The 20,370-nt window shown below is 43.6% G+C and overlaps 1 protein-coding gene across 8 annotated transcripts in view; it reads right to left on the bottom strand.

Moving 5' to 3' along the window:
* The window catches only part of mical3a (microtubule associated monooxygenase, calponin and LIM domain containing 3a), a 44,452-nt gene extending 31,665 nt beyond the window's left edge, over window positions 1-12,787 (bottom strand). For 3 of the 8 annotated variants that reach the window (XM_079743644.1, XM_079743642.1, XM_079743641.1), the window contains exons 1-15: window positions 12,470-12,785; window positions 11,926-12,133; window positions 11,062-11,178; window positions 10,616-10,717; window positions 10,081-10,236; window positions 9,613-9,713; window positions 8,302-8,559; window positions 7,503-7,618; window positions 5,460-5,586; window positions 5,129-5,222; window positions 4,324-4,471; window positions 3,144-3,340; window positions 2,653-2,771; window positions 2,466-2,537; window positions 2,175-2,357 (exon numbers count right to left, since the gene is read on the bottom strand). In XM_079743644.1, coding sequence (XP_079599770.1) covers window positions 2,175-2,357; window positions 2,466-2,537; window positions 2,653-2,771; window positions 3,144-3,340; window positions 4,324-4,471; window positions 5,129-5,222; window positions 5,460-5,586; window positions 7,503-7,618; window positions 8,302-8,559; window positions 9,613-9,713; window positions 10,081-10,236; window positions 10,616-10,717; window positions 11,062-11,178; window positions 11,926-12,133; window positions 12,470-12,745 — 2,274 coding nt within the window. In that variant the 5' untranslated portion in view covers window positions 12,746-12,785. Of the gene's footprint in view, window positions 1-2,174; window positions 2,358-2,465; window positions 2,538-2,652; window positions 2,772-3,143; window positions 3,341-4,323; window positions 4,472-5,128; window positions 5,223-5,459; window positions 5,587-7,502; window positions 7,619-8,301; window positions 8,560-9,612; window positions 9,714-10,080; window positions 10,237-10,615; window positions 10,718-11,061; window positions 11,179-11,925; window positions 12,134-12,469 lie in introns of all 8 variants that reach the window. The other 5 variants (XM_079743643.1, XM_079743646.1, XM_079743647.1 and 2 more) reach the window with 4 other exon arrangements.
* Window positions 12,788-20,370: the final 7,583 nt, after the last annotated feature.

The raw sequence follows: 20,370 nt of genomic DNA, 5'->3' as shown, positions 1-20,370 counted from the left end.
TAACCACAACTACAACCACAACCACAACTCAATTCCCCACAAGGTACAGCTAACAGAGGGCAGCTATTAGGCCACAACTCTACCTATCAACGACTTTGTACTTTCCTATTGGGGATCAGTGGGTCACTATGAGGGATGCACGCACAGGGAAGAACACGCAGCCTACAGTACCTGCTCCCCTTCGCTAGGCAGAGTCTGATGCTTCACCCACTCTTTATAGCGAATGCTGAGCTGCTCCTGCTGTTGTGTTCGCCTCTGAACCGGTAAGGGACAGGAGACACCATGATGCATGACGTAACACACACACACATCACTACTATGACTCACCAACCACGTGACACACACACACACACACACACACACACACACACACACACACATACACACGCACACACGACTAGCCGGGTTAATAGCCAATGATTATGTTAGGAAGGACTTTTTAAAGGTTTGGACTCAACACACCACACTACAGGCTTGATGACATCATCATCCTACCACGCGCTACTCATAGGATGTCTTGAGGGAGGGGAGTTCTTGGTATAGGACACAACAAGCAGCTAGCAGCTGGCCCACCGTCACACTCGGGGTGGGGGGGGTGGGGGCACAGATGGTTAGAAGGTCAGTGAGGCAATAGGATTAGCTACGTTATCTAATGACGAAGGCTGGGGATACTAGGGGTTGTTTTGTTGGGGGGGGGGTACACTTTTTACCTTTCTCCACGCTGGCACAGGGGCCAGGCGGGTGGGCTGCTTGTGAGGGGCAGCAGGCGCGCTTATGGTGAGAATGAGGTCCAGATTGGGGAGAGAGCCCGCCTTCGAGGTCGAAGGGTGAGGCGAGAGATGTGTCGCATTATTTAAAGAGGCCCGAGAATATACCGGTCATGGAGGAGAAGGAGGGATGAGAGATGGAGAAAAAAGGAAAAAGAATCATGGAGGTAAGTGCGACATTGTCCAGGACCCCAGAATACTGATGATGTCATGAGAAGATCACACTGCAGGACACACTATTAGAACCAACCAGTTACAAAGTACAAAAACAAGTTACACAGTACAAAAAGAAAGAAAGAAAACATCACTCCTGCTTGAGATGGTAATATATCCTGAAATACAGATGACACCCACTGGTTATGTTTATGGAAAGTTCTGTTGAAAGGCAACAGCCGAACATTATGTAAGATTTGCAGGAGACAGAAGGCTAGAACAAATGCTTTAGTATAAATAAGATGAGCACCCAACATCAATGGATAGTAGTCCTTTGTCCCTTTAACAGCTGTATTTATAAAACTTTTATAAAAGCTGTATTTATAAAGTTGTTTGCACTTAGCATTGTTAAAACAAAATACAAACAATTGTTTCATGATTCTTGTCTGTAAAATGATTTGTATGATTTGTTCAGCCTTGTGTACTAAATAACACACAAAAGGTTTCATTCATCAATTCAGATGGTCAAAGTTTTAGTTTGTAAACTAAACAATTCCCCAGCAGGACGTTTAGTCCTGACCTGCTCATAGAGCATTCTAAAGCACAGAGCAACAAAAGAGAATGACGCATGGCAAGAGTTCATAGGCGCGATCCATTCTTTTTGATATGGACAATAGAATCCGGTGTTCTTTCCTCAGCCCACTCTTCCCTCCCACTGGCCCCGTTCTGCTGAGCCCGGGTAGCTGCCAGCCCACAGGTCTTTGGACCCATTCAGCCTGGACCATGAAGCACATTCAGCTCCATGAGGCCACCTACTGCCCTGCAGAACAATACTGCACTAGCACAGCCACGCCAACATTAGCATTCTGGGCGTCAGCTAATTCGGATGAAGTGGCCCACGACTTTCTTTCGCTGTCGTTTTTTTTTTTTTTTTTTTAAATCACAAGAAGACTAGGGCTGTGAAAAAAACGCAAAAGCGGCATGTTGAATCTGAATATTTATTAACGCCGATTGGACAAATAAATGCAGCTGAAAAGAAAATCGATAAAACACGAAACACTGACCACATCCTTTCCTTTGAGCGGTTCTCCAGCCTACATGATAACCGTCTAAATCGTGTTTACACCATTCCTCCAAATGCATGTGTAACACAAAAACCCATCTGGGCACTGGGCAAAGACAAGGCTGAGAACCTCTCCCTAGATGGAAGCGCACTTTATAAACAGACCCATGGTCAGTGATCCCGCTGCATACCTGTCTTTTGAGGCCCGTCGACTTCTCCGGCGCGTTCTCCTCAAACTTGGCCAGCAGCTGGTTGGCCATCACCTTGACCTTGTTGTCCCGGCCCCCCGCCGCGGCCGAGGGGTCCATCCTCCTGTCCGACAGGGCGGTGGAGGGCGACGGCCTGTCGTCAGGCCCCGTCCTCACCTGATCCTCCTGGGATGGGGGGGGGGGGGGGGAAAAACCGTTGGGAATCGGAAGGTGTCGGCTAGACCTACTTTAGCGCGCTCACTGGAACGGAATAACTCAGCTGTGTCCACTTACGTCTTCAGAATTCTCCGCCTGGATGGTTTTTCTCCTCTTCCCCAAACCGTCCGTTTCCTTCTCCTTTTTGTCCTGTGGTGGGCATGTGAGAGGATATTTTTAGTGAGTTGGTTACTTAAATTGCAGCCACGGTGGTTTGTGGATGACTCAGTGTTCCTGAACGGCAGCTGATGCGAGGCCTCTTGACCTTGGGGTTGCGTTTCCTGGAGATGGCGATGCTCTGGCCCAGCTTGCTGAGGAAGGAGATGGGCGACTTGGTGCTCGCGATCAACGCCGTCTTGTCCTCTGGACTCAGGTTGGGGTTATCTGGAATAGCGTACAGGAATGGGCACGAGTAGTTGAATGATGACGGAAATACAGGAATTTCACTTCAAGGAGGACCTAACTTTAAATAAAAAATATATATACGTTCTACAAACTAAAATGACATCCATGAAAATTGTAATTTTTTGTTTCATTAGTATCTGAATCATATTCTTTATTCTATAGGAAAGGTAGTCTTATAAGTGAGGTTTCTGTCCCTCTCCTCGTCTTGCAACCCCATTGTTATTTTATTCTTTCATTCTCTCAATTGAAAAGCACATACACTTAATTAAATAAAGACCCACATGACAAATACCATTAAAGGGGCCATGGCTATGAAACCAAATCGAGCCTGCTGCACTGACGCAAACTCACCTCCGGGTGGCACTGTGTCCTTAAACATCTCGTAGAACTGGCTGATGTACATGACCATGGAGAGCTTATCGGGCTCTGCCACGGAGGTCATCTCCTTGCCCGTCATGCAGGGGGAGATGCCAAACTCCCGCTCTGCCACGTCGAACGCCAACTGATTGTTCCTCTCCTGGTTCCGCTCATCCAACGAGTCGTATTCCCTGAGGCCAAGGAAAGAAAAACAAACACAGGGAACAAGAGGAGAAAAGCATATTTAATCAGAGAAGAGGGCTAGTTTCTCTAGGCAAGAATCTGAACAAGCGAACACATCATGTCAAACAAATTACATGTATACTTTTGATTGTTCTATGCTCAACTAATATTTTGGGGACAATTATATTACTGATGCTATAAACATCACAACAGACGATGTGCATTACCTTTTTTCTAGAGTCTAGCAGTTTGTTCAACATGAAATGTATACTATAATTATCACACACACACACACACACACACACACACACACACACACACACACACACACATACACACAATGGACCACTTAGCAGACATGCTGATGCTGAGCTTGCGTTACAAAAAGACAGGCAATCCACACTAATTAGAATGACATACTAAAAGTCTGCAATGCCAATGCATTAGTGTTTTGCAGTAGACCGCCCCCAAGGGAATACCCCCTACTTATAGTCCATCTTCCAGAATAAGTGTATCAGTACCGGCGGGCGTAGTTTCCTTACAGATGTCTGAACAGACAAATGTGCCCCGGTCATTTGAACTATAAAAGCCAGTAAACCAGAACTCCCCATAAACGTTGCATGGTTGAAAAGGTCAAAGTAGACATGAACATTATTCGATTCTAAAAAGGTAATCACCGGGTTGACCCATGGCAACGGCAATAACACACAGCGGGCCATTCAGATGGCAAATGCGTTTGTAGCAGGTTACACTGATATGAAGCACAGCCCCGGTGTTAGACATCCCACGAAACCGGTCATAAACACAGCAGCGGCAGCGGCAGCCATGGAATTCCATGGCTCACAAACGTTTCAAGCCGTGAAGTCACCTGGTAATATGTAGCTCAGTCTCTAAGGGTTTGAAGCACATGTTTGAAAGATGGCCGCATCCCTACCCACTGTGACACACACAGAGACACATTTGTGTTTGAGAGTGTTTTCCATATACTCACATGAGATCCGGTCTGTATCGGTGTATGAGGGCGCACAGGGCCAGCCCACTCTTCCAGGACGTGGTGAGGTCCGTAACATTGACGTTTTTATAGCCCTCTGTCTGCCTCTGGCACCAGTTGAGAAGCTTACTGGATCGAGCGATGGATTCTGGGTACAGGAAAGGCACAAAAGGGCAAACATGTTTTAAAAACAGCTAGATAGGACTGGGATTCACAAATGCATCATGGGAATGAGTCGGGCAACAGGAAAGTAAGTGTGCGTGGGTGTGCGTATGCGTGTGCGTATGCGTGTGTGAACCATGGGGTAAAATGCAGGAATATATGAATTTAGTGTTGACCCTCACAACACTGAAATGGAACTGACGGAACAGAAAAACATTCCAGACAGGTTAAGAGTCAAAGAGTCAATCCTCTATCCAGACCAAACAAGAAGCTCAAACGACAAGTCGGTGCATTAAAAAAAAACTCCAATCCAATCCACAGACAAACACATGAAGTTGTTCCTCGAGTTCCATATGCTTTGTTACATCCATGAGGACACATCATCTGGGACTGAACTTAAGTTAGTGGAATCACACCCAGATAAACACGCCATGCGTTTGTGCTTCATGTTACCTCGCAACCGCTTGTCATACCGGTAATATTCTAAAATATTAAAAAAACAGTTCATTGTCACATTTCGGAATTTCAAAAAAATAAATCAAAACCCTGCATTTTAATTGAACCTCTAAATATAATTCAAGATTCACACCATGGAAATCAACTATGTGCTGTTGTCCAACTTTAACACATAATTGTTACGCACCGTTCCTGGTCAATTTGGACGACGCAGAGTTGATCACGTTCTCAATCTCAATGCGCATTTCTCTGGACTCCCCGTTGTCAATGAGGTGCCGGACCTGCAGAGGTGAATCACACACACACGCCTTAGTATGAAAACACGCATCTCTTCCATGCAAAGGTTGGAAAAAATCTCAAACATTTACAGTGGCTGTCATCTTCAATGTTTACAATTAAATAGATTGTTGATTCCAATCTTTGAAACTAAATCCAAATAATTCATAAAAGAAGATAGACAGGCGTCTGAACTAAATAATGGATCATGGGATTTGTGGGGCTGTGTTCTCCGTTCCTACCTGGTTTGGCCTGAGGAAGTTGAGGCTGATGTTGGGGTAGCGCGTGGTGGGATCCACACTGTAATGACTGAAGTTCTTACTGACGTTCTCCGGTGTGGTCTGGGGCAGCAGGCGGTAAATACTCTCCCTGTGGTCCGAAATGAAACAAATCATTAACTCCACCTACAACTGAACAGACCTTTTCTAAGTTGAAGTTCGCTGGAGGCAAAACAAAGCAAAACGGAGCATGTACGAATAACAGGCTTCATCGACTCTCCAAACTAGGTCATCTTGCTGTGGTGTGGAGAGCCAGAAGTAGAGTTTTGTCTGTTGTAGGTATGGATACGGGACTACAGTTTGCATTGTTCCACTCATGAGAGATTGGGGAACCAGGGGTTAACAAGTGATTGATCTGGTATTATTATAAGATATAATAACAATATTGTTACATCATCTATGGGATTTCTTGCTTTATTAACAATAGGCATAGCTCTAGAGCTAGCAGTGTTTCATATTTTACGTTAGTTCTACAGCGGTCTCAAATAATTGTACCGTTTTACTTTTGTGATTGAAGTCCAGCTCCTTAGATGGTAATGTACCATACTAGGGTACAATACCTTCCCGTTGACATTTCAAGTGTTTAATTTATGAGGTGAGGATTCTGAGAGCAGAGCTCTTAAATGATGGTTAAGGATTTGAGGTTGAGCCAAGACCTAACCTTGGCATCCTAACCTCATTAGCAGTAAAAAATAAACTCTTTATAACTGGTAGGAGAGAAGATTGTATAATAAGGAAAATAGTTTTAATGCTGGACATATTCAGCCAAACGACCCATTAACAAAACTTAATTTCCGGTGTTTGCTAAGCATTCATGGTAGGGCTGGACCCTAAAAAGTTAACCAGTTACACGTACATTCTCACAGTCCAACAATCTCAGGTTTTTTAAATGCCTTGCAATAATGGAATCAAACAGGATATAGAGGCTTAACCTATAATAAAGTCACAACAGTTATCATGGAAAAGAGAAAGTAATTACTACAAGCCAACAAAATCAATGATACGCATTTCATGTGAGACCTTATGAAACCAGCATATGAAAAAACAAACCTGGACAGGTAAGTGCTGCAACGGCAAAATATTCCCGAGCATTATTTTAAAAATATCAGGAAAAGCTGGTAACTTAACCTAGTCTTGTTTTGAAGTTTACAGTTTACTGTATGAAACTAGGGTTGCCAACTTTCTCACTATAAAATAATGGACAGGAGGTAGCGTCCTAGCCTGCCACCTCTTGTTCTGTTACATGGATATACACTGTACATATTTTCAGGTTTATGCATATTTGCACATGCCCACACACAACCCCAGAAATAACTGATGTTGTGAATATTTGTTAAAAATTCTTCCGTTATATTTTATGTTGGTTCTCTTTTAATGTTAAAGTGGACTCAGCCATATGGCTCTATCGTTTACGTCACATCAACCTGGTCCCTTAGACACTTACCGTAATGGCATATAAGCTGGAAAATGTTTTATTTTTATGACAAGAAAATGAACCATAAATCGTCAAATGAGTGACCTGTTGACCATGATTCAGGTACAGCCCTAGTTAAGGGATTATTCTGCCTCCACTCTCAGCCATGCTAACAAAAGAACGTTATTGTTTACTTTCAGAAAGGGGCTTCATTGGTGACGCCTACAACCGGATTCCAAATGGATGTAAACCTACAACTACGGAGGAGGACATAACCCAGAGGTTGAGGCTCATCGTAAATCATAAGCAGATGGGATTGTGGGGATGGTGGTGGGTGGGGGGGCTGTAAGACAGAGCTGAGTATACCACAATGCACTCAAGAAAGCCTCTGATCTCATTAGCAGCAAAGAAGGAGTGTCCTGACGCCACAGACCTAATACAGACATACTTCCTCTTAAAGTACTTTAAGTGTGTTGTGGAGGTTGAGCGTGTGCGTGCGTCTCTTGTTATAAGATGGAAGGAACGTGGGGAGGGGAGGAGGAGAAGGAAGAGGCCTTGAGTTTGCATTACGGGTAGATCCACCCTCCCCTCACCTCTCGGCCAACACCTCCAAGGGGCTGTTTCCCTGAGCCCAGCTTCGCACCATCCAGGCTGAGTCGATGCCAGCGAGGAACCCTCGGGCAATGCCGGTCCCCATCGGCCAGAAAGGCTGCAGGTACACAAGAAAAAAAGAATATGAACTGAATTACTTTTCAACCAGCAAACACAGTCACAGACCAGTCCAAACAAAGATTCACCTTGGGAGAAGCGGCTTCTCTTGTTTTACTATTTACGCCAATTTAGCTATGTAGCAGAGATGTGTATTCAGATTTTGCAGAACAAGCAGATACACAGAATAGTGTATTCAGATCATGCAGAACTAGCAGATACACTCATAATGTATTCAGATCATGCACTCACAGTGCATGCAGAAGGTGAGCATAAGGCTACCACACTATGAGAGAGAACAGAGAGCAGAGGACGTACGCACTGAAGTCGCGGTGCAGTAAGACAACTGCGTCTCGCAGTACCGCAAGTTCAGTGGCGGTACCATAAGAAAAAAGCGTCCAACGTATGACATATCTAGCAGGGTTCACTCTGCGTTGTATATTTTTTGTGAGGACACTACGACGACTGGGTAGATGATGGCGTATTTTCACCAGCCTGCATCTTCTCATTCAAAGTCGGGGAACAAAGAGAGTGCAAACTAACCCATTCCCGAACTTCCGTTAGTTTGTCCACTCTGCTCCTTCAAAATAAGAGACCTCTGCATATCTAGTAATGTAACTCAAAACAAGAGTCTCTGCTCCAAACCCCTCCCATTCACAACACGGCGAGCGTTGTCCCGCTCACCTCCAGCAGGCTGTCCCCCACCAGCGCCACCAGCAGTTTGTGGCCGTGGCGCTGCCGGACCAGCGCGGCGTTCTCCGAGGCGTACATGCATGTGAAGTCGAACATGGCCACGTCGGGCAGGCCGTAGTGGTTGATGGCAAAGTCGAGCGCGGGCAGCTGCCGATTGGTGGAGAAGTCGGCGGCCTCGCAGGCGTAGGAGAGCAGGGCGGCCTGGTCCACGTTGGCCCGGGACAGCAACATCTCCGTGTCCGCGTAGTCCTGGAGGCACGAGAAAATGCGGAATGATGACTTAAGAAGAAGATGAATGGTGAGAAAGTTTGCATTTTCGTTCACAAATGGGACACCTCGAGAATTCTGTCCTCGAGTGGCCAACGAATCCTCGAAACTTGTAATTGATTCTGTAGTCAGCACTGTGGATTAGGAAAACATACATTGCTTTTTTCAAAGTTCAAAAATGTCAAGCACATTCTTAAAGCGCTACTCGTGAAAAAGTGATGGCGTGGTTATTCTGACTTCCCCATCGGTCCCTGGGCAGTGATGTGGGAATGAGACCAGGGTGGTGGTGGGTCTGTGGGCGGAGGGATGGGGGAACTCTGAAAGAACACTGACACATAACCGGAGGGACTGAGGAGTTACCGCCTATCCGGGTACCAGCACGTTCCAACACGTCTCCTTCCCTGACCCGACTCATTCCAACGGAAAACATTAAACTGGTGTAAAAAAACAAAGCTAAAATAAATCTGGATAAAGTTTAACTTCCTTAAGGGATGTTGAAAAACCTTTAGAATAGTTTAGCATTGCTAGGTCCTGACCTTCCAGACAGAATGACAGACAGACGAAGACACAAAGTCACCCATGGCTTAACCCTGGGCTCCAGACATGCTAACTTCTGAGATAATTGAGTGCCGGTTAAGTGGTGCTTTAGCAACTGTTTTTTCTCTAACCATTTAGAAATCCCCCAAAGATGTAATTTCAAATTGGGCAGCGCACAGGAGGAAAGTCATTTTGTTTAAACCCCTTCAAGAACAATGTGTCACTTAAAAAACAGCAGTGAACTTCGTGACCTTTAAAAATAAATAAAGCCTTAAGATATAAAAGCACCAACAGAAAATCCAGAAAATGCACTCATTTCCTCAGTAAAGTGGGCAGACGAAGGACATGAACACTGACTAAATGACGCTTTACTTGGCAGTTGGTGTTCATTGTTCAACACAGACCTTGTCTGACTCTATCACAATATCCCTTAAGAGGAAATAAAAACAACCGCATAAAAAGTATCAGCCTAGGAAAAGCAAGTCATGGATCACCCACATGCAGGATGACTCCTTTCTCCAGTAGGCTCTGCTTCTTGGCCGTCATCACAAAGTAGTGTGTGTCGTCCTTGTAGTAGACTATGTTTTCCAGGTCAACCCCTTGAGGAGGAACGAGAGAGAGACAGAGAGTTAAGCATTGTTACCATCATGCTCAAAAACCAATTCACCCTTTGTTCCCATTGGCTCTCGCAGACTGCTGTGTGACTGCCAACTGTAAATGCCATCATTAGTTGACAACAGCGGCAATTACATGGACTAGAGCTCACACACAACAAAGGCCTGGGGACACATGCAACGTCAGCAGTGAACTCCAATGGGAGAGCTGCTATCCAACTATTTAATTGGAGGGTTATTGCAGATTTTTCTTCTTCTTCTTCTACAGCTAAAGTCGTCCATGTAACTGGTGGGGATACGTTAACAATAGGGATCTGAGTGCTGGGTGTTTCTGAAGCTGAGCTGGGCGGACCTGTGGCTTCTCGGAGGTCCTGGAAGAACTTTTGGTTGAAGATGAACGCCACGCCGCTGATCTCCTCCACGCTGGCCTCTGCCGTCGTGTTCCTGTTGATGAAGTTCGCCGTGATGGCGATGGCCAGCTTCCCCCGAAACTCCTTGCGTGCGAATCCTAGGAGGGGAAATGGAAGGAAAGGAAGGAAGCAGAGAGGAGGACTTCAAACGTTGAGGATCAGGAAGTTAAGGTTGCACGATTAATGAACAGCAGTAGGGGTGTAAGAAAATGAGGTTATATTATTTAAATTGTAAACCTAAGACAAGTTTCCATTTACAAGTTAACTGAATTGAGAATAGATTTTGAACCCAATCGTGACCCCCAATAATTTGAATGGCATCTAGAACCATGAGATACCAAAAGCTCACACCCCTAGAAAGAAGTTCAAGTCATTGTGTTTGGAAGAACAGGAAAGGGGGAGCGAGAACAATATGACGATGCCAAGCAGACACGCACACACACACACACACACACACACACACGCACACCGACTTGCCTGCCAAGGTGTTTCTCCTCCCATCGGCCCCGATGATGACATCAAACTCCAGTTCGTTGACGGGGTGTGTCCTGGGGTTAATCTCAGCCCGCCAGCCTATCTCTGAGATTACAGCAGGCCATGTGTCATCAGTCAGAAATGAGTCAACCATGTGTTAAGTGTTAAACACAGGTTTTTCTTGACATAATTTATGTCAACGCATGCTGAAGCGATGTGTACTGAAGACTTTCTTCAGAATATGGTGATACGCCAACCAACTAGTTCTTGACTAATCGTCAGAGCCTTTAAGTTCTTCCTCCCTTGTTTGGGTGTTGTGTGGTTTTATTACCCTCGGGATTAGGGGGTGTCATTAAACACCGGTTTGTAAATCCCTTTAAGAAAGGAACTGCGATTAAGAAGAGTCACCCAGCTAGAAGGGCATCTCGTCATCTGGAAGCGTGGCTTACTTTCGCTCTCCTGGTCCTCGGGGGGCTCGATCAGCCCCTTGAACTCCACGTTGACGTGGATCTCGATGCCCACCAGCAGAGCCACCTTGAGCAGCATGAGTTGGAGTTGACGGATACCTGCAGTGCGCCGAGAGGAGGCCCGAACAGGGGACTGATGTCAGTAACACAACGACCGTGAAACAACATTATCCACCCAATCATCATAATCCCCCTACAAACAGAATACAGCTGCCTTTGGTTTTCGTCTTCAAGCAAACGGGATATTGCATTACTATGTTATCCAAATATTTGTAGCAGACGCACAAATTGTATGTAGTCTAGTGGTTAGGGTTCTCAGAGGAATGGTGGTGCGTTTGAATACACCAATGTCCACAGTCTGCCTGTAATGCAATGACGTCTCTGTAAATTCATTTGAATTATAATATGATAACATTAGTTCAAAAGCAAAACATCTGTGATGACGTGTTAAGGAAAGGGGGCTTGAGACACACTTATGGGGCCGTGGGGGTAAAAGAGACCAAAAGATTGGGAAACACTTAAAAGGTGACATATTATACCACCAGGTGTGAGTGTGATTAGCCATTTTGAACATCTGCCTCTTCTGACATCAAAGGTGGGCGTGTCCACCTAGATGCATGACGGTTAGACAAGCAACGTTGCTACAGTCCACTGGGTAGGCTGGTAGACTGATCTATCCAACATACTCCTAGGTGGACACACCCACTTGCGATATCAGAAAAGGATGATTTTCTAAACGGCTTGTAGCGGCAAATCATACTCACACCTGGTGGGCTAATATGTCACCTTTAAACACTAAATGACTGAATTCATATTTATCCAGTACAGAAAGCAACGTCCACTCACTGATATGATCGATAGCGCCGGCGCAGAACTTCCCGTAGAACTTCTTGGCCCCCAGGCCCCGGAGGTCCTGGATGGTGAAGGGCCAGAGGTGGAGCACGTTGTTCCTGGAGAAGGCGTCTCTCTTTTCCAGCAGCACCACCTTGGCCCCCAGGAAGCCCAGCTCTATGGCCGTACGCAGGCCGCATGGCCCCGCACCGATGATCAGACACTAGGGGACGCATGGGGAAGAAGTTGATGACGATGATGATGAAACGTATTTAAACGTTTTCTAGGTGACATGAGACCAGTTGTGTTCGTTGTCTTCTCGGTCACCGTTCGTATTCAGAGTCACAGAACATGACTAGTTTGTTTTGCTTTGTTCAAAACCCCACCCAAAAAGACCAAAGGAAACCAAAAGGGAAATAACTAAGGACGATCCGTACACAAAAATGTTTTGTGACTCTAAACAAAACATGGTGAACTTTATACGCCGACTTTGAAAAGGGGGCTTGTCAAAAAGACGATCCTAAATCCCCTTCCTAACCATATGGGACGGGAGGCCTACCTTAGAGTTAGCGCACGCTCTGCCCTTCTTGTACTCCTTCTGGCCGGCCCTCTTGTCCAGCTTGGCCCAGAGCGCCTTGGCCTTCCAGTAGTTGAGTTTGGACTTGAGCTTGTGGTAGAAGACCCGGGAGTCTGTGGGCTGGAGCTCCAGGTGGTCACACAGCTCCTGGAAGGCCTTCAGCGTGCCCTTGCACGTGCTGGCCTGGACGAAGTTGTCGAACAGCGTGTGCGAGCGGATCACCTTGACCCCGCCCCCCGCCGCGCCCACGTCCCCCATGGTCCAGACTCACACCCGCAGGGCGGTGAGGGCCCTGAACCCCCCCCCCCTGGCAGGGGTCTCTGGATCCAGCACCGGCCCTCACACGGGTCCCGACGCCGCCTCTCCGACGATGGCGGAGGGTCGTCTAACTGCCAGCCTCAAGCCGCTTCCACCTGGAGGAGGAGAGAGAAAGGAAGGTTGAGTAACGTTGCTTAACTGTAAGGTGAATCAGTTCTGGAGAATGGTTTAATTATTTTCGATGAGCGCAAATAATAGAACAGTATCTGGGGGCAGATCTGTAAGTCAAGTTTATCTCCAAATGTGCCAATGTTTGTTTCGAGGCCTACTAGCAGTAGTTACATGATCAAACATGTTAGCCAAAGCCACAAAGGAAACACAAAACCGGTAAACCACTTAAACCAATGAAGAGCTTCCGTATTGCTGTGTGGTGGAATACAAAACATTTCTCTTCAAAAAGGTTGATTTGATCCTACAGAAGAACACAACTTTAACCTGAATAATTACCACCAGATGGTTCTGGTCTCCACAACCCCAGCAAAACGAGATAAACCAGTGGCAGGTATTTCATGATAAAAGATAGGTCATTCAAGGTTTGTTATCTTGTAGGGCTCATTACAGAGATTCCTTGGAGTTGATGTAACCTTTGCAACTCCTTATCTGTCTAGGAATGGTGCTGCTGGACTCAGGAAGCGACAGGACAACACTGGGCTCAACAGGAAGTACCAGTATGTACCCGAATCCTAGTGGCACGCAATTACTCTGGACTCCAGAGTCATTTTATCTAAAACTGTTGCGGGTCAAAAGATTAGAATGGAGGCAAAGTTAAAACCATTGCAGAAGATACATGGTGGAGAAATCTTCTCATAACTAAAAAACAATTTCTTATGTGTTCCCTGTGTTGTCATTGGCTGTATTGTAGAATTGATGGGTAGAATTGTGGTTGAAGCTTCAACTCAAGAAGAGGCAAAATGATAAAAACAGAACAAAAGGCAGGGTGTTTTTTCTCGAAATGTGGCCTACAGTTTTTATGAAAATAAATGCGGTCCACAAGAAACTAGCATTATATAATTTGTACCAAAATAAGTCAGATTTCATCCAAGTGGTTCAAATGTTGACTGCTCCAATAACATTAAGGACCAGCTCCACAACTGCCTCTCCTGTGACTGGGAAGTCTATTGCTTTGCTAGTGGCCAGTGGCTATCAAAGGACAACGTCCAGCAAAGGCACTGGAATATGCTCCACATACTGTTCTTACACAAGTGTCCCTGTGCTAAAATGACCCCAATGAAATAAAGACAGACAGCCTTCTACTTTTACCTGACTGAAAACACTTGTCAAGCTGCTTACCCTGCAAGGGTTGGCAGCAGAAACGATTCTTAACTGGAAAGGGCAGCAATCCAGTAGAGTATAATAGATAGTTGAGGACAACTAGAAGGTTGCAAACTTGCAACATAAATCATCACATGATATCATGCAACGTTGTGCCACCAATTACTCAATGAATTCAAATGAACTTTAACGTTGTTCTCGTCTTCTATAATGCTTGTCAATGTTATTTAGTTTGTGTCACAGCCTTAACGGAACGCCTAAAACGAATAGGTTCAGAACATGCAAGTCTCCTTGAAGTACAGTGTGGGGTGTGTGGACGTTCCTGTAGGCTATGGTGAAAACTAGCTCAGGTCATGGAAACTCAAAGTCCCAGTGGCAGTGTGATGAGAGAGATGCAGGTACAGAGGTCAGCTGCATCTCTCTTTCACATCCTGCCTTCCCCACTGCTGTGGAAATACCAGGCTAAGGGTTTGGCTTCACCTCAGTCAATGAGGCCCGATGACTGGAAGAAAAATGTACTGGAAGAGCAGAGCGTGATCTAGCCCCGCCACAAACTTGATTCAATAACAATAAAAAAAAAAAAGGTTTCACATCTCTTCTTTTTTTATCTTACACAATTCAAACATCCCCCAACATAATCTTCATTCTGTAGAGTTATGATCAAGGATGTTTACATCAAGTCTGATAATACAATTAGAATTAACTTCATATTAGTTAAGGGCGGCTAACAAAAGCAACAGAGTGAAATGTTTCAGTTTAATTTACTAATTCAAATAACTGTGAAACAATCGAAAAGTAAGGATGTGCTTGTTCACAGAATTCTAAAACAGAAAAAACAAATACATATAAATAATCCTGAATATAGCCGAATGCTAATCCCTTTAATACGATTTCATCAAACGAGTTTGAGTAAAGCTTTGCATTTCAACTATATGCCATCTGAAAAGGCTATAGGATTCTCCCCACAAAAAAAGTGTGTGTTTACATTCAGTCACATAAATCCCCCTATCTATTATGCGCATTTGAATCGGCATGTGATGTTTTGGATTAAACGATTGCCATGCGTTGTAAAAAATAAAAAAAAAACACACTGACAATATTTTTAGGTTTATCAAGCCAGGAAGTGGTGGATAAAGGTTGCTTTCTCCTTTGTGTTATAGAAACGGAGATACGATTACAACAAATCAAATAACAAAGCATTACATATTCATAGCTTGCTGAAATTGTGTGTTGATTCTGGCAAATATTTTATTTTGCAAATATTCTATTTGCCAGAATCAACAAGTGATGCTAAACAAAACACTCATAATAATGCAGGAGGTTATGAGTCAACAATTTCTCAAAAGACAGTACAAAGTAGCCTGTCATACCTGGTATACTAGGTGAGTAGGACCCTAATATTAACCCTCATGTTTTCATCATGGTCCTTGTGCCCAATAAAGGCGATATCCGGATTCTTATTGAGAAATCATCATTATTCAGGGCCACGACAGAAGGCTACATCACTGGATGTAATAATATAAAAATGTCACACATTCTCGCAACTTGACCGGGGTCTCATTTCCTTGGTCGAGAACAGAAAGGACGAAACTGAAGCCGGACTGAAGCCTGAGAAATGTGCTCAATTGTTTCGTTGCAAGTTTTGTCGTTTCAACTCGTACAATATCAAGCCCTTGTCTTTTTTATTACAAATTGTTTAAAGATCACTGCCAACTACTAGTCTGTGGTCAAGACAGACATTACTTAATAAGGTAGGTTACTTAGAAGCCTTGAACTTCTCGTGTTATGTAATCTCAGAAAATGTTAAACTGTAGATCTGCCACATGCTTTGATTAACTGCAGCAGCCCTAGTCTGCCTTGCAGTCCTGCCAATTTGTTTTGATTCAACAGTATGGAAGTCTCAGACTGAATCTGAGAACCAGTGAATTACGGAATTTCAGTGGCTCATGACGATCCATTGAAATTGATCCATTGAAAGCTTTTACACATACACATTGTAAAACATGGTTGATTCAAATCTAGGCTACCTCAATTTGTAGGGTTACAAGATAGGTGAAATATTATTTTCACACTTTCTTATCAAATAACAATTGACAACAAAAAGACATTCAAACTTCTGCATCGAAACACGTTCTCTTGTTATGCTCTTTTCAGTGAGTATTTACATTACATTCTTAAATATTCTCTGAAGGACATCAGATAAGGCGGTAACAAAATATTGTTTGATCAATGAATGATAATTGAATACATTTTTAGCACTACCAATGTTTTCCAAAGAAGGGAAAGGCAATCTTTACCTTTCGCTCAATAATTTTCAAACAGATTGGCAGAAAGTGAGATATAAATTGTTTCACATCATTATGGAAAGATTCTACAGTCCAAAGTACAGAGTTGCAGTCATAACACTGATTTGGCTACAACATGGGATTTTGTGATTTGCCTATGTCTCAATCATTTGCGTTGCTATCACACGAGAACCCTCAGCTGCATTGTGTTTGCTGTGCCAACATACATATTTTCTCAGGCTAGGCTACTCACAGCCGAGCCAACCACTGCAGAGACTGTGAGTGCAATCAATGATCAATGCCTAAACACAGCCAACACAGTATCGTATGAGAATAAGTAGTGAAACAAGGAAGTAGGGACGAGTAGAACACAGCCTGACCAGGTGGCATATTAGCCCCGTATTGACATGCAAAAATATAAACCCATCTGGTTTTATGTTACCCTTCTGTAGAAAAATAAAATAATGAACAGCACTTCCTTCAACGACCTCCCAACATCGACTTCAGGTGATGACTGATTCACATTTTTTCCAACACATAGCAATCATGTTAGATCATATCCTTTTACTTTTGTATACTTAGTGATACATGATGGACAGAATATCAAACAGCCAAGGCAAAACGTACAACTTATCTCAATGCATACACTGGGAAAAACACACACAATACATTCCAAGCTTTTGGCAACTACATATTTTTCTTGGCAGCATTGGAAAACTCCAGTCAGACAATGTTTCAGCGGTCCTTGTCTACCTAGCTAGGCTATAATAATGACAAAAACACATTTTAGGGGCTTTCGCAAACAGCAACTTCAGATTTGGATTGTAATCAACGGGAAATCTAAAAACAGCTCAGCGGTGTGCAGACAATCAGAACCGATGTATTCTTAGAGCATTTCCATTCACAGAGGGATGGCTGTAGTAATAATAACAAATTAAACCCAGACTACAGATGTTTAATCTTGGAAAATGTAGTTATTGTTTAATGGCCCCAATAATCCAAACATTTTTGTGCAATACTGCTGCACTTTAGAAGAGTTTTGCAGTGCCGACATTGAAAATATTACAAATGAGGCTATAACTCTGTATTTACAAGAACAGAAAATGTAACAGTTGCAGCCAGGAGTACCCGCTATAATCCTGTGACACAAACTTTCACTAATCCTTGGTTGCGTGGGTGGGGTGGGAGCAGCTCAGCTGGTAAACAAGTGGTGGACACTCAGACACTGCAAGGTCTGGGAACATCAAGAATAAAAGGGCTTTCAGAAAGGAAGCGTTGCGGGTCGAGCTCGTCGCTTGGTACAGGGCATAGACACTTAAACTGTGGCCTGTGCATGTCGTCATAGGGGGTGCACACGCTGCCTAGTTGCTGGAGGCCATGCCACAGAGGGAGGCTTCAGAGTGAAGCACGACGCACAGCTCCTTCTAGTCTGTAAGTCCACTGAAGCCCGAATCACACTTCTCCGTCAAGCAAGCATGAATGCCAAGAATCGCTACTCAGAGAGCGTACACACCCCCATAACTGTCAATGACTTCTAGAGCTTAGCAACGTGCTGCCCTTCGTGGCAAGTCGCGGCTGATTGGTTGAATCACATGTGTAATATTTTGTTTTCTTTTCAATAGCCAGACACTGTATTTTTTATTTATTACCATAGTAGACCAACTGCTTTTCAGCTGTATGTCATACCATGCAATTATTAATGATTTTGGAACATCTTTATCACATGGATATATTGCTATTTCAACATGACATTTTGTAAATTTTTCCATGGAGCAGACTGTTTCAGGTTTCTGTTTCCGGATTTACTCATCAGTTAATTTGTGGTTTGAAACGTTGCACGGCCTCCTTGTGTACAAACGTTAATATGATTTGGAAGCTATAAGGCAGGCGGCTCTGCAAAGATCCACGTTGTGTATGAGTCTGATCTCAGTTTTGCACCTTCTCGGGACCTGAAGAAAGACCCACAAAGTCTGACCTGTGACATCAGACTGGCTGTAGTGAAACAGCTACAGTTACTTAACACCATGTTCAACCTACGACAAACTAGACAGTAACCACTTTCTCATAAAACAAGGCATTTTGGGAGAGATGGGATTCACTAGTCTTATGTTCAGTAATTTATTCATTCACTTTATAGTCCATCTGAGAGGGGTCTTATTTCAGCATATTAATGAGGCTTTAATCTTTCTTTGAAACAAGCCAACTAGGAAGCTACTGGTGAACACTGGCAAAAGGCAAGGCACCATATCCACTGAGCTCCACTGTTTTCAAAGGGCAGGCTAGTTCTTTGGGTATAAAGTATTCCCCGTCTGAGAGAAATGGCTCTAAGGTGTTGTAAACTAATACCAGGAGGTGATGTAAAATATTTCAGCGGGGTAAAAAAGTGGGGTGAAGCGACTTCAGACAGGTTGGCCTGACCACATTCCTGTGATGATGCCAACGATGATGACATGTTTGTCATTTATAAAAGTAAGGGGAAAAGGAGCACTAGATTAATGCAGTTTATACAATAAGTATTTATTGTGCCATGGTGTTGGATTTGGATAACGTTTCAAAATGCCAATGCTAATAGTTTATCATATAGATTATGTGCTGCTACTACTACTACTACATAAAATATGTATAGATAATAAACCAAAACAAATATTGCTTTTCCAAAGATCCCAATGCTTTTGCAGTTAATGCTCCATGGAGGGCATGGCAGAGCGCAGCATGAGGCCGGGTTACTCACAATCTACTGTTCAAAGGTCAGCTGGCTCAATGTAAACAGTCCAATTTGACTGGACTGAGGTATGCAGTTGTCACAGTGACCCACTGGGACACCATGAGGTAAAATGAACAGAGCAGCCGTATTACTTTAAGATCTTGGTAGGTACATGCAATGAGTTGGCACAAGTAAGGACACCTTCAACCATGTAGTGAACCAAGTCATTTCCATGTGGTCAATACAAAGAATAGTTGTTGTTTTTTTTACAAAGATACTTGAATATAATTTAGGTTAATATCTTTAAAAAAAACAATTTAAAAGGGTGCATTGTATTTTCCTTTGTGGCAAATTATGTTGCACATCCTAAGAGGCTACATTTCTAGGTGTCATCTAGACATACCAAAGCGAGTCGGTTGGCTCAGTAAGGTGAATTCCTTGCGGTACTCGACTGTTTCAAAGTATAAACTTTGAATGCTTAACTGCTCACCATAAGAATCAAATTACAGACATGTATCCTTTTTAGGCCACAGAGCACATTGGACCTGGTCTACTAAAATTATACTTGACACATTCATTGTTGTCACTTCTGATGATTCATGATTGGGTTAGGCTTAGGGATAGTTGGAAAGGGGTGACATAATTTAATAACATTCAACCGCAGGGGCTGATTCCAAATAGCTTTCTTTCTTTCCTACCACCTTACCTCCTACCTTTCATTTATGTGACCAAACATTGGGGAATCAACTTGTCATTGATCATGGAATCAATATAGGACAATATACACCCATCAACTAGGGATTTATTGGCAAATCTAAACTCAAATTTAGGATGTGAGTGTGGTACAATATAACTGGCATTGATTCAATGTGTTCATGATAAAGCATAGACTGATGAAGCACGTACTTGCATACATATTTTCAGGATGTTTAAGGAATAAGCTATTACATGGCATATATAAGCGCTGTCATAGCCACAATTAAAATGATTAAAATACAAACATGTATAATCTGGTTCTATCAATTCACCTTAGTGAATGTGAAGAACTTTGAGTGGAGGCCAGGAAAACCTGTCTTAGAACTAGTATGTTATAAAACCTCTATGTCATTCATGTGGGTAACGGTTTGTATAAGTTAGGAAATTCTCCCTCTTCCATCCAATCTTTGAAAGCCAAGGACTATGGACCAGAAAGTACAACAGGTAGGACAGAGTCTGCACCAGTTTATCCTGAGAAAAACGTTACTCATTCGTTGGAATCGCTCCGTTTAATTGTCCCGTAATTGATGAGTCAGTCAACAAGGAAA

Source organism: Pollachius pollachius (genome assembly GCF_949987615.1).
Source record: "Pollachius pollachius genome assembly, chromosome: 9".
Lineage (NCBI taxonomy): Eukaryota > Metazoa > Chordata > Actinopteri > Gadiformes > Gadidae > Pollachius > Pollachius pollachius.
The sequence above is the reverse complement of the archived record's forward strand: the minus strand, read 5'-3'. Positions and strand labels throughout refer to the sequence as shown.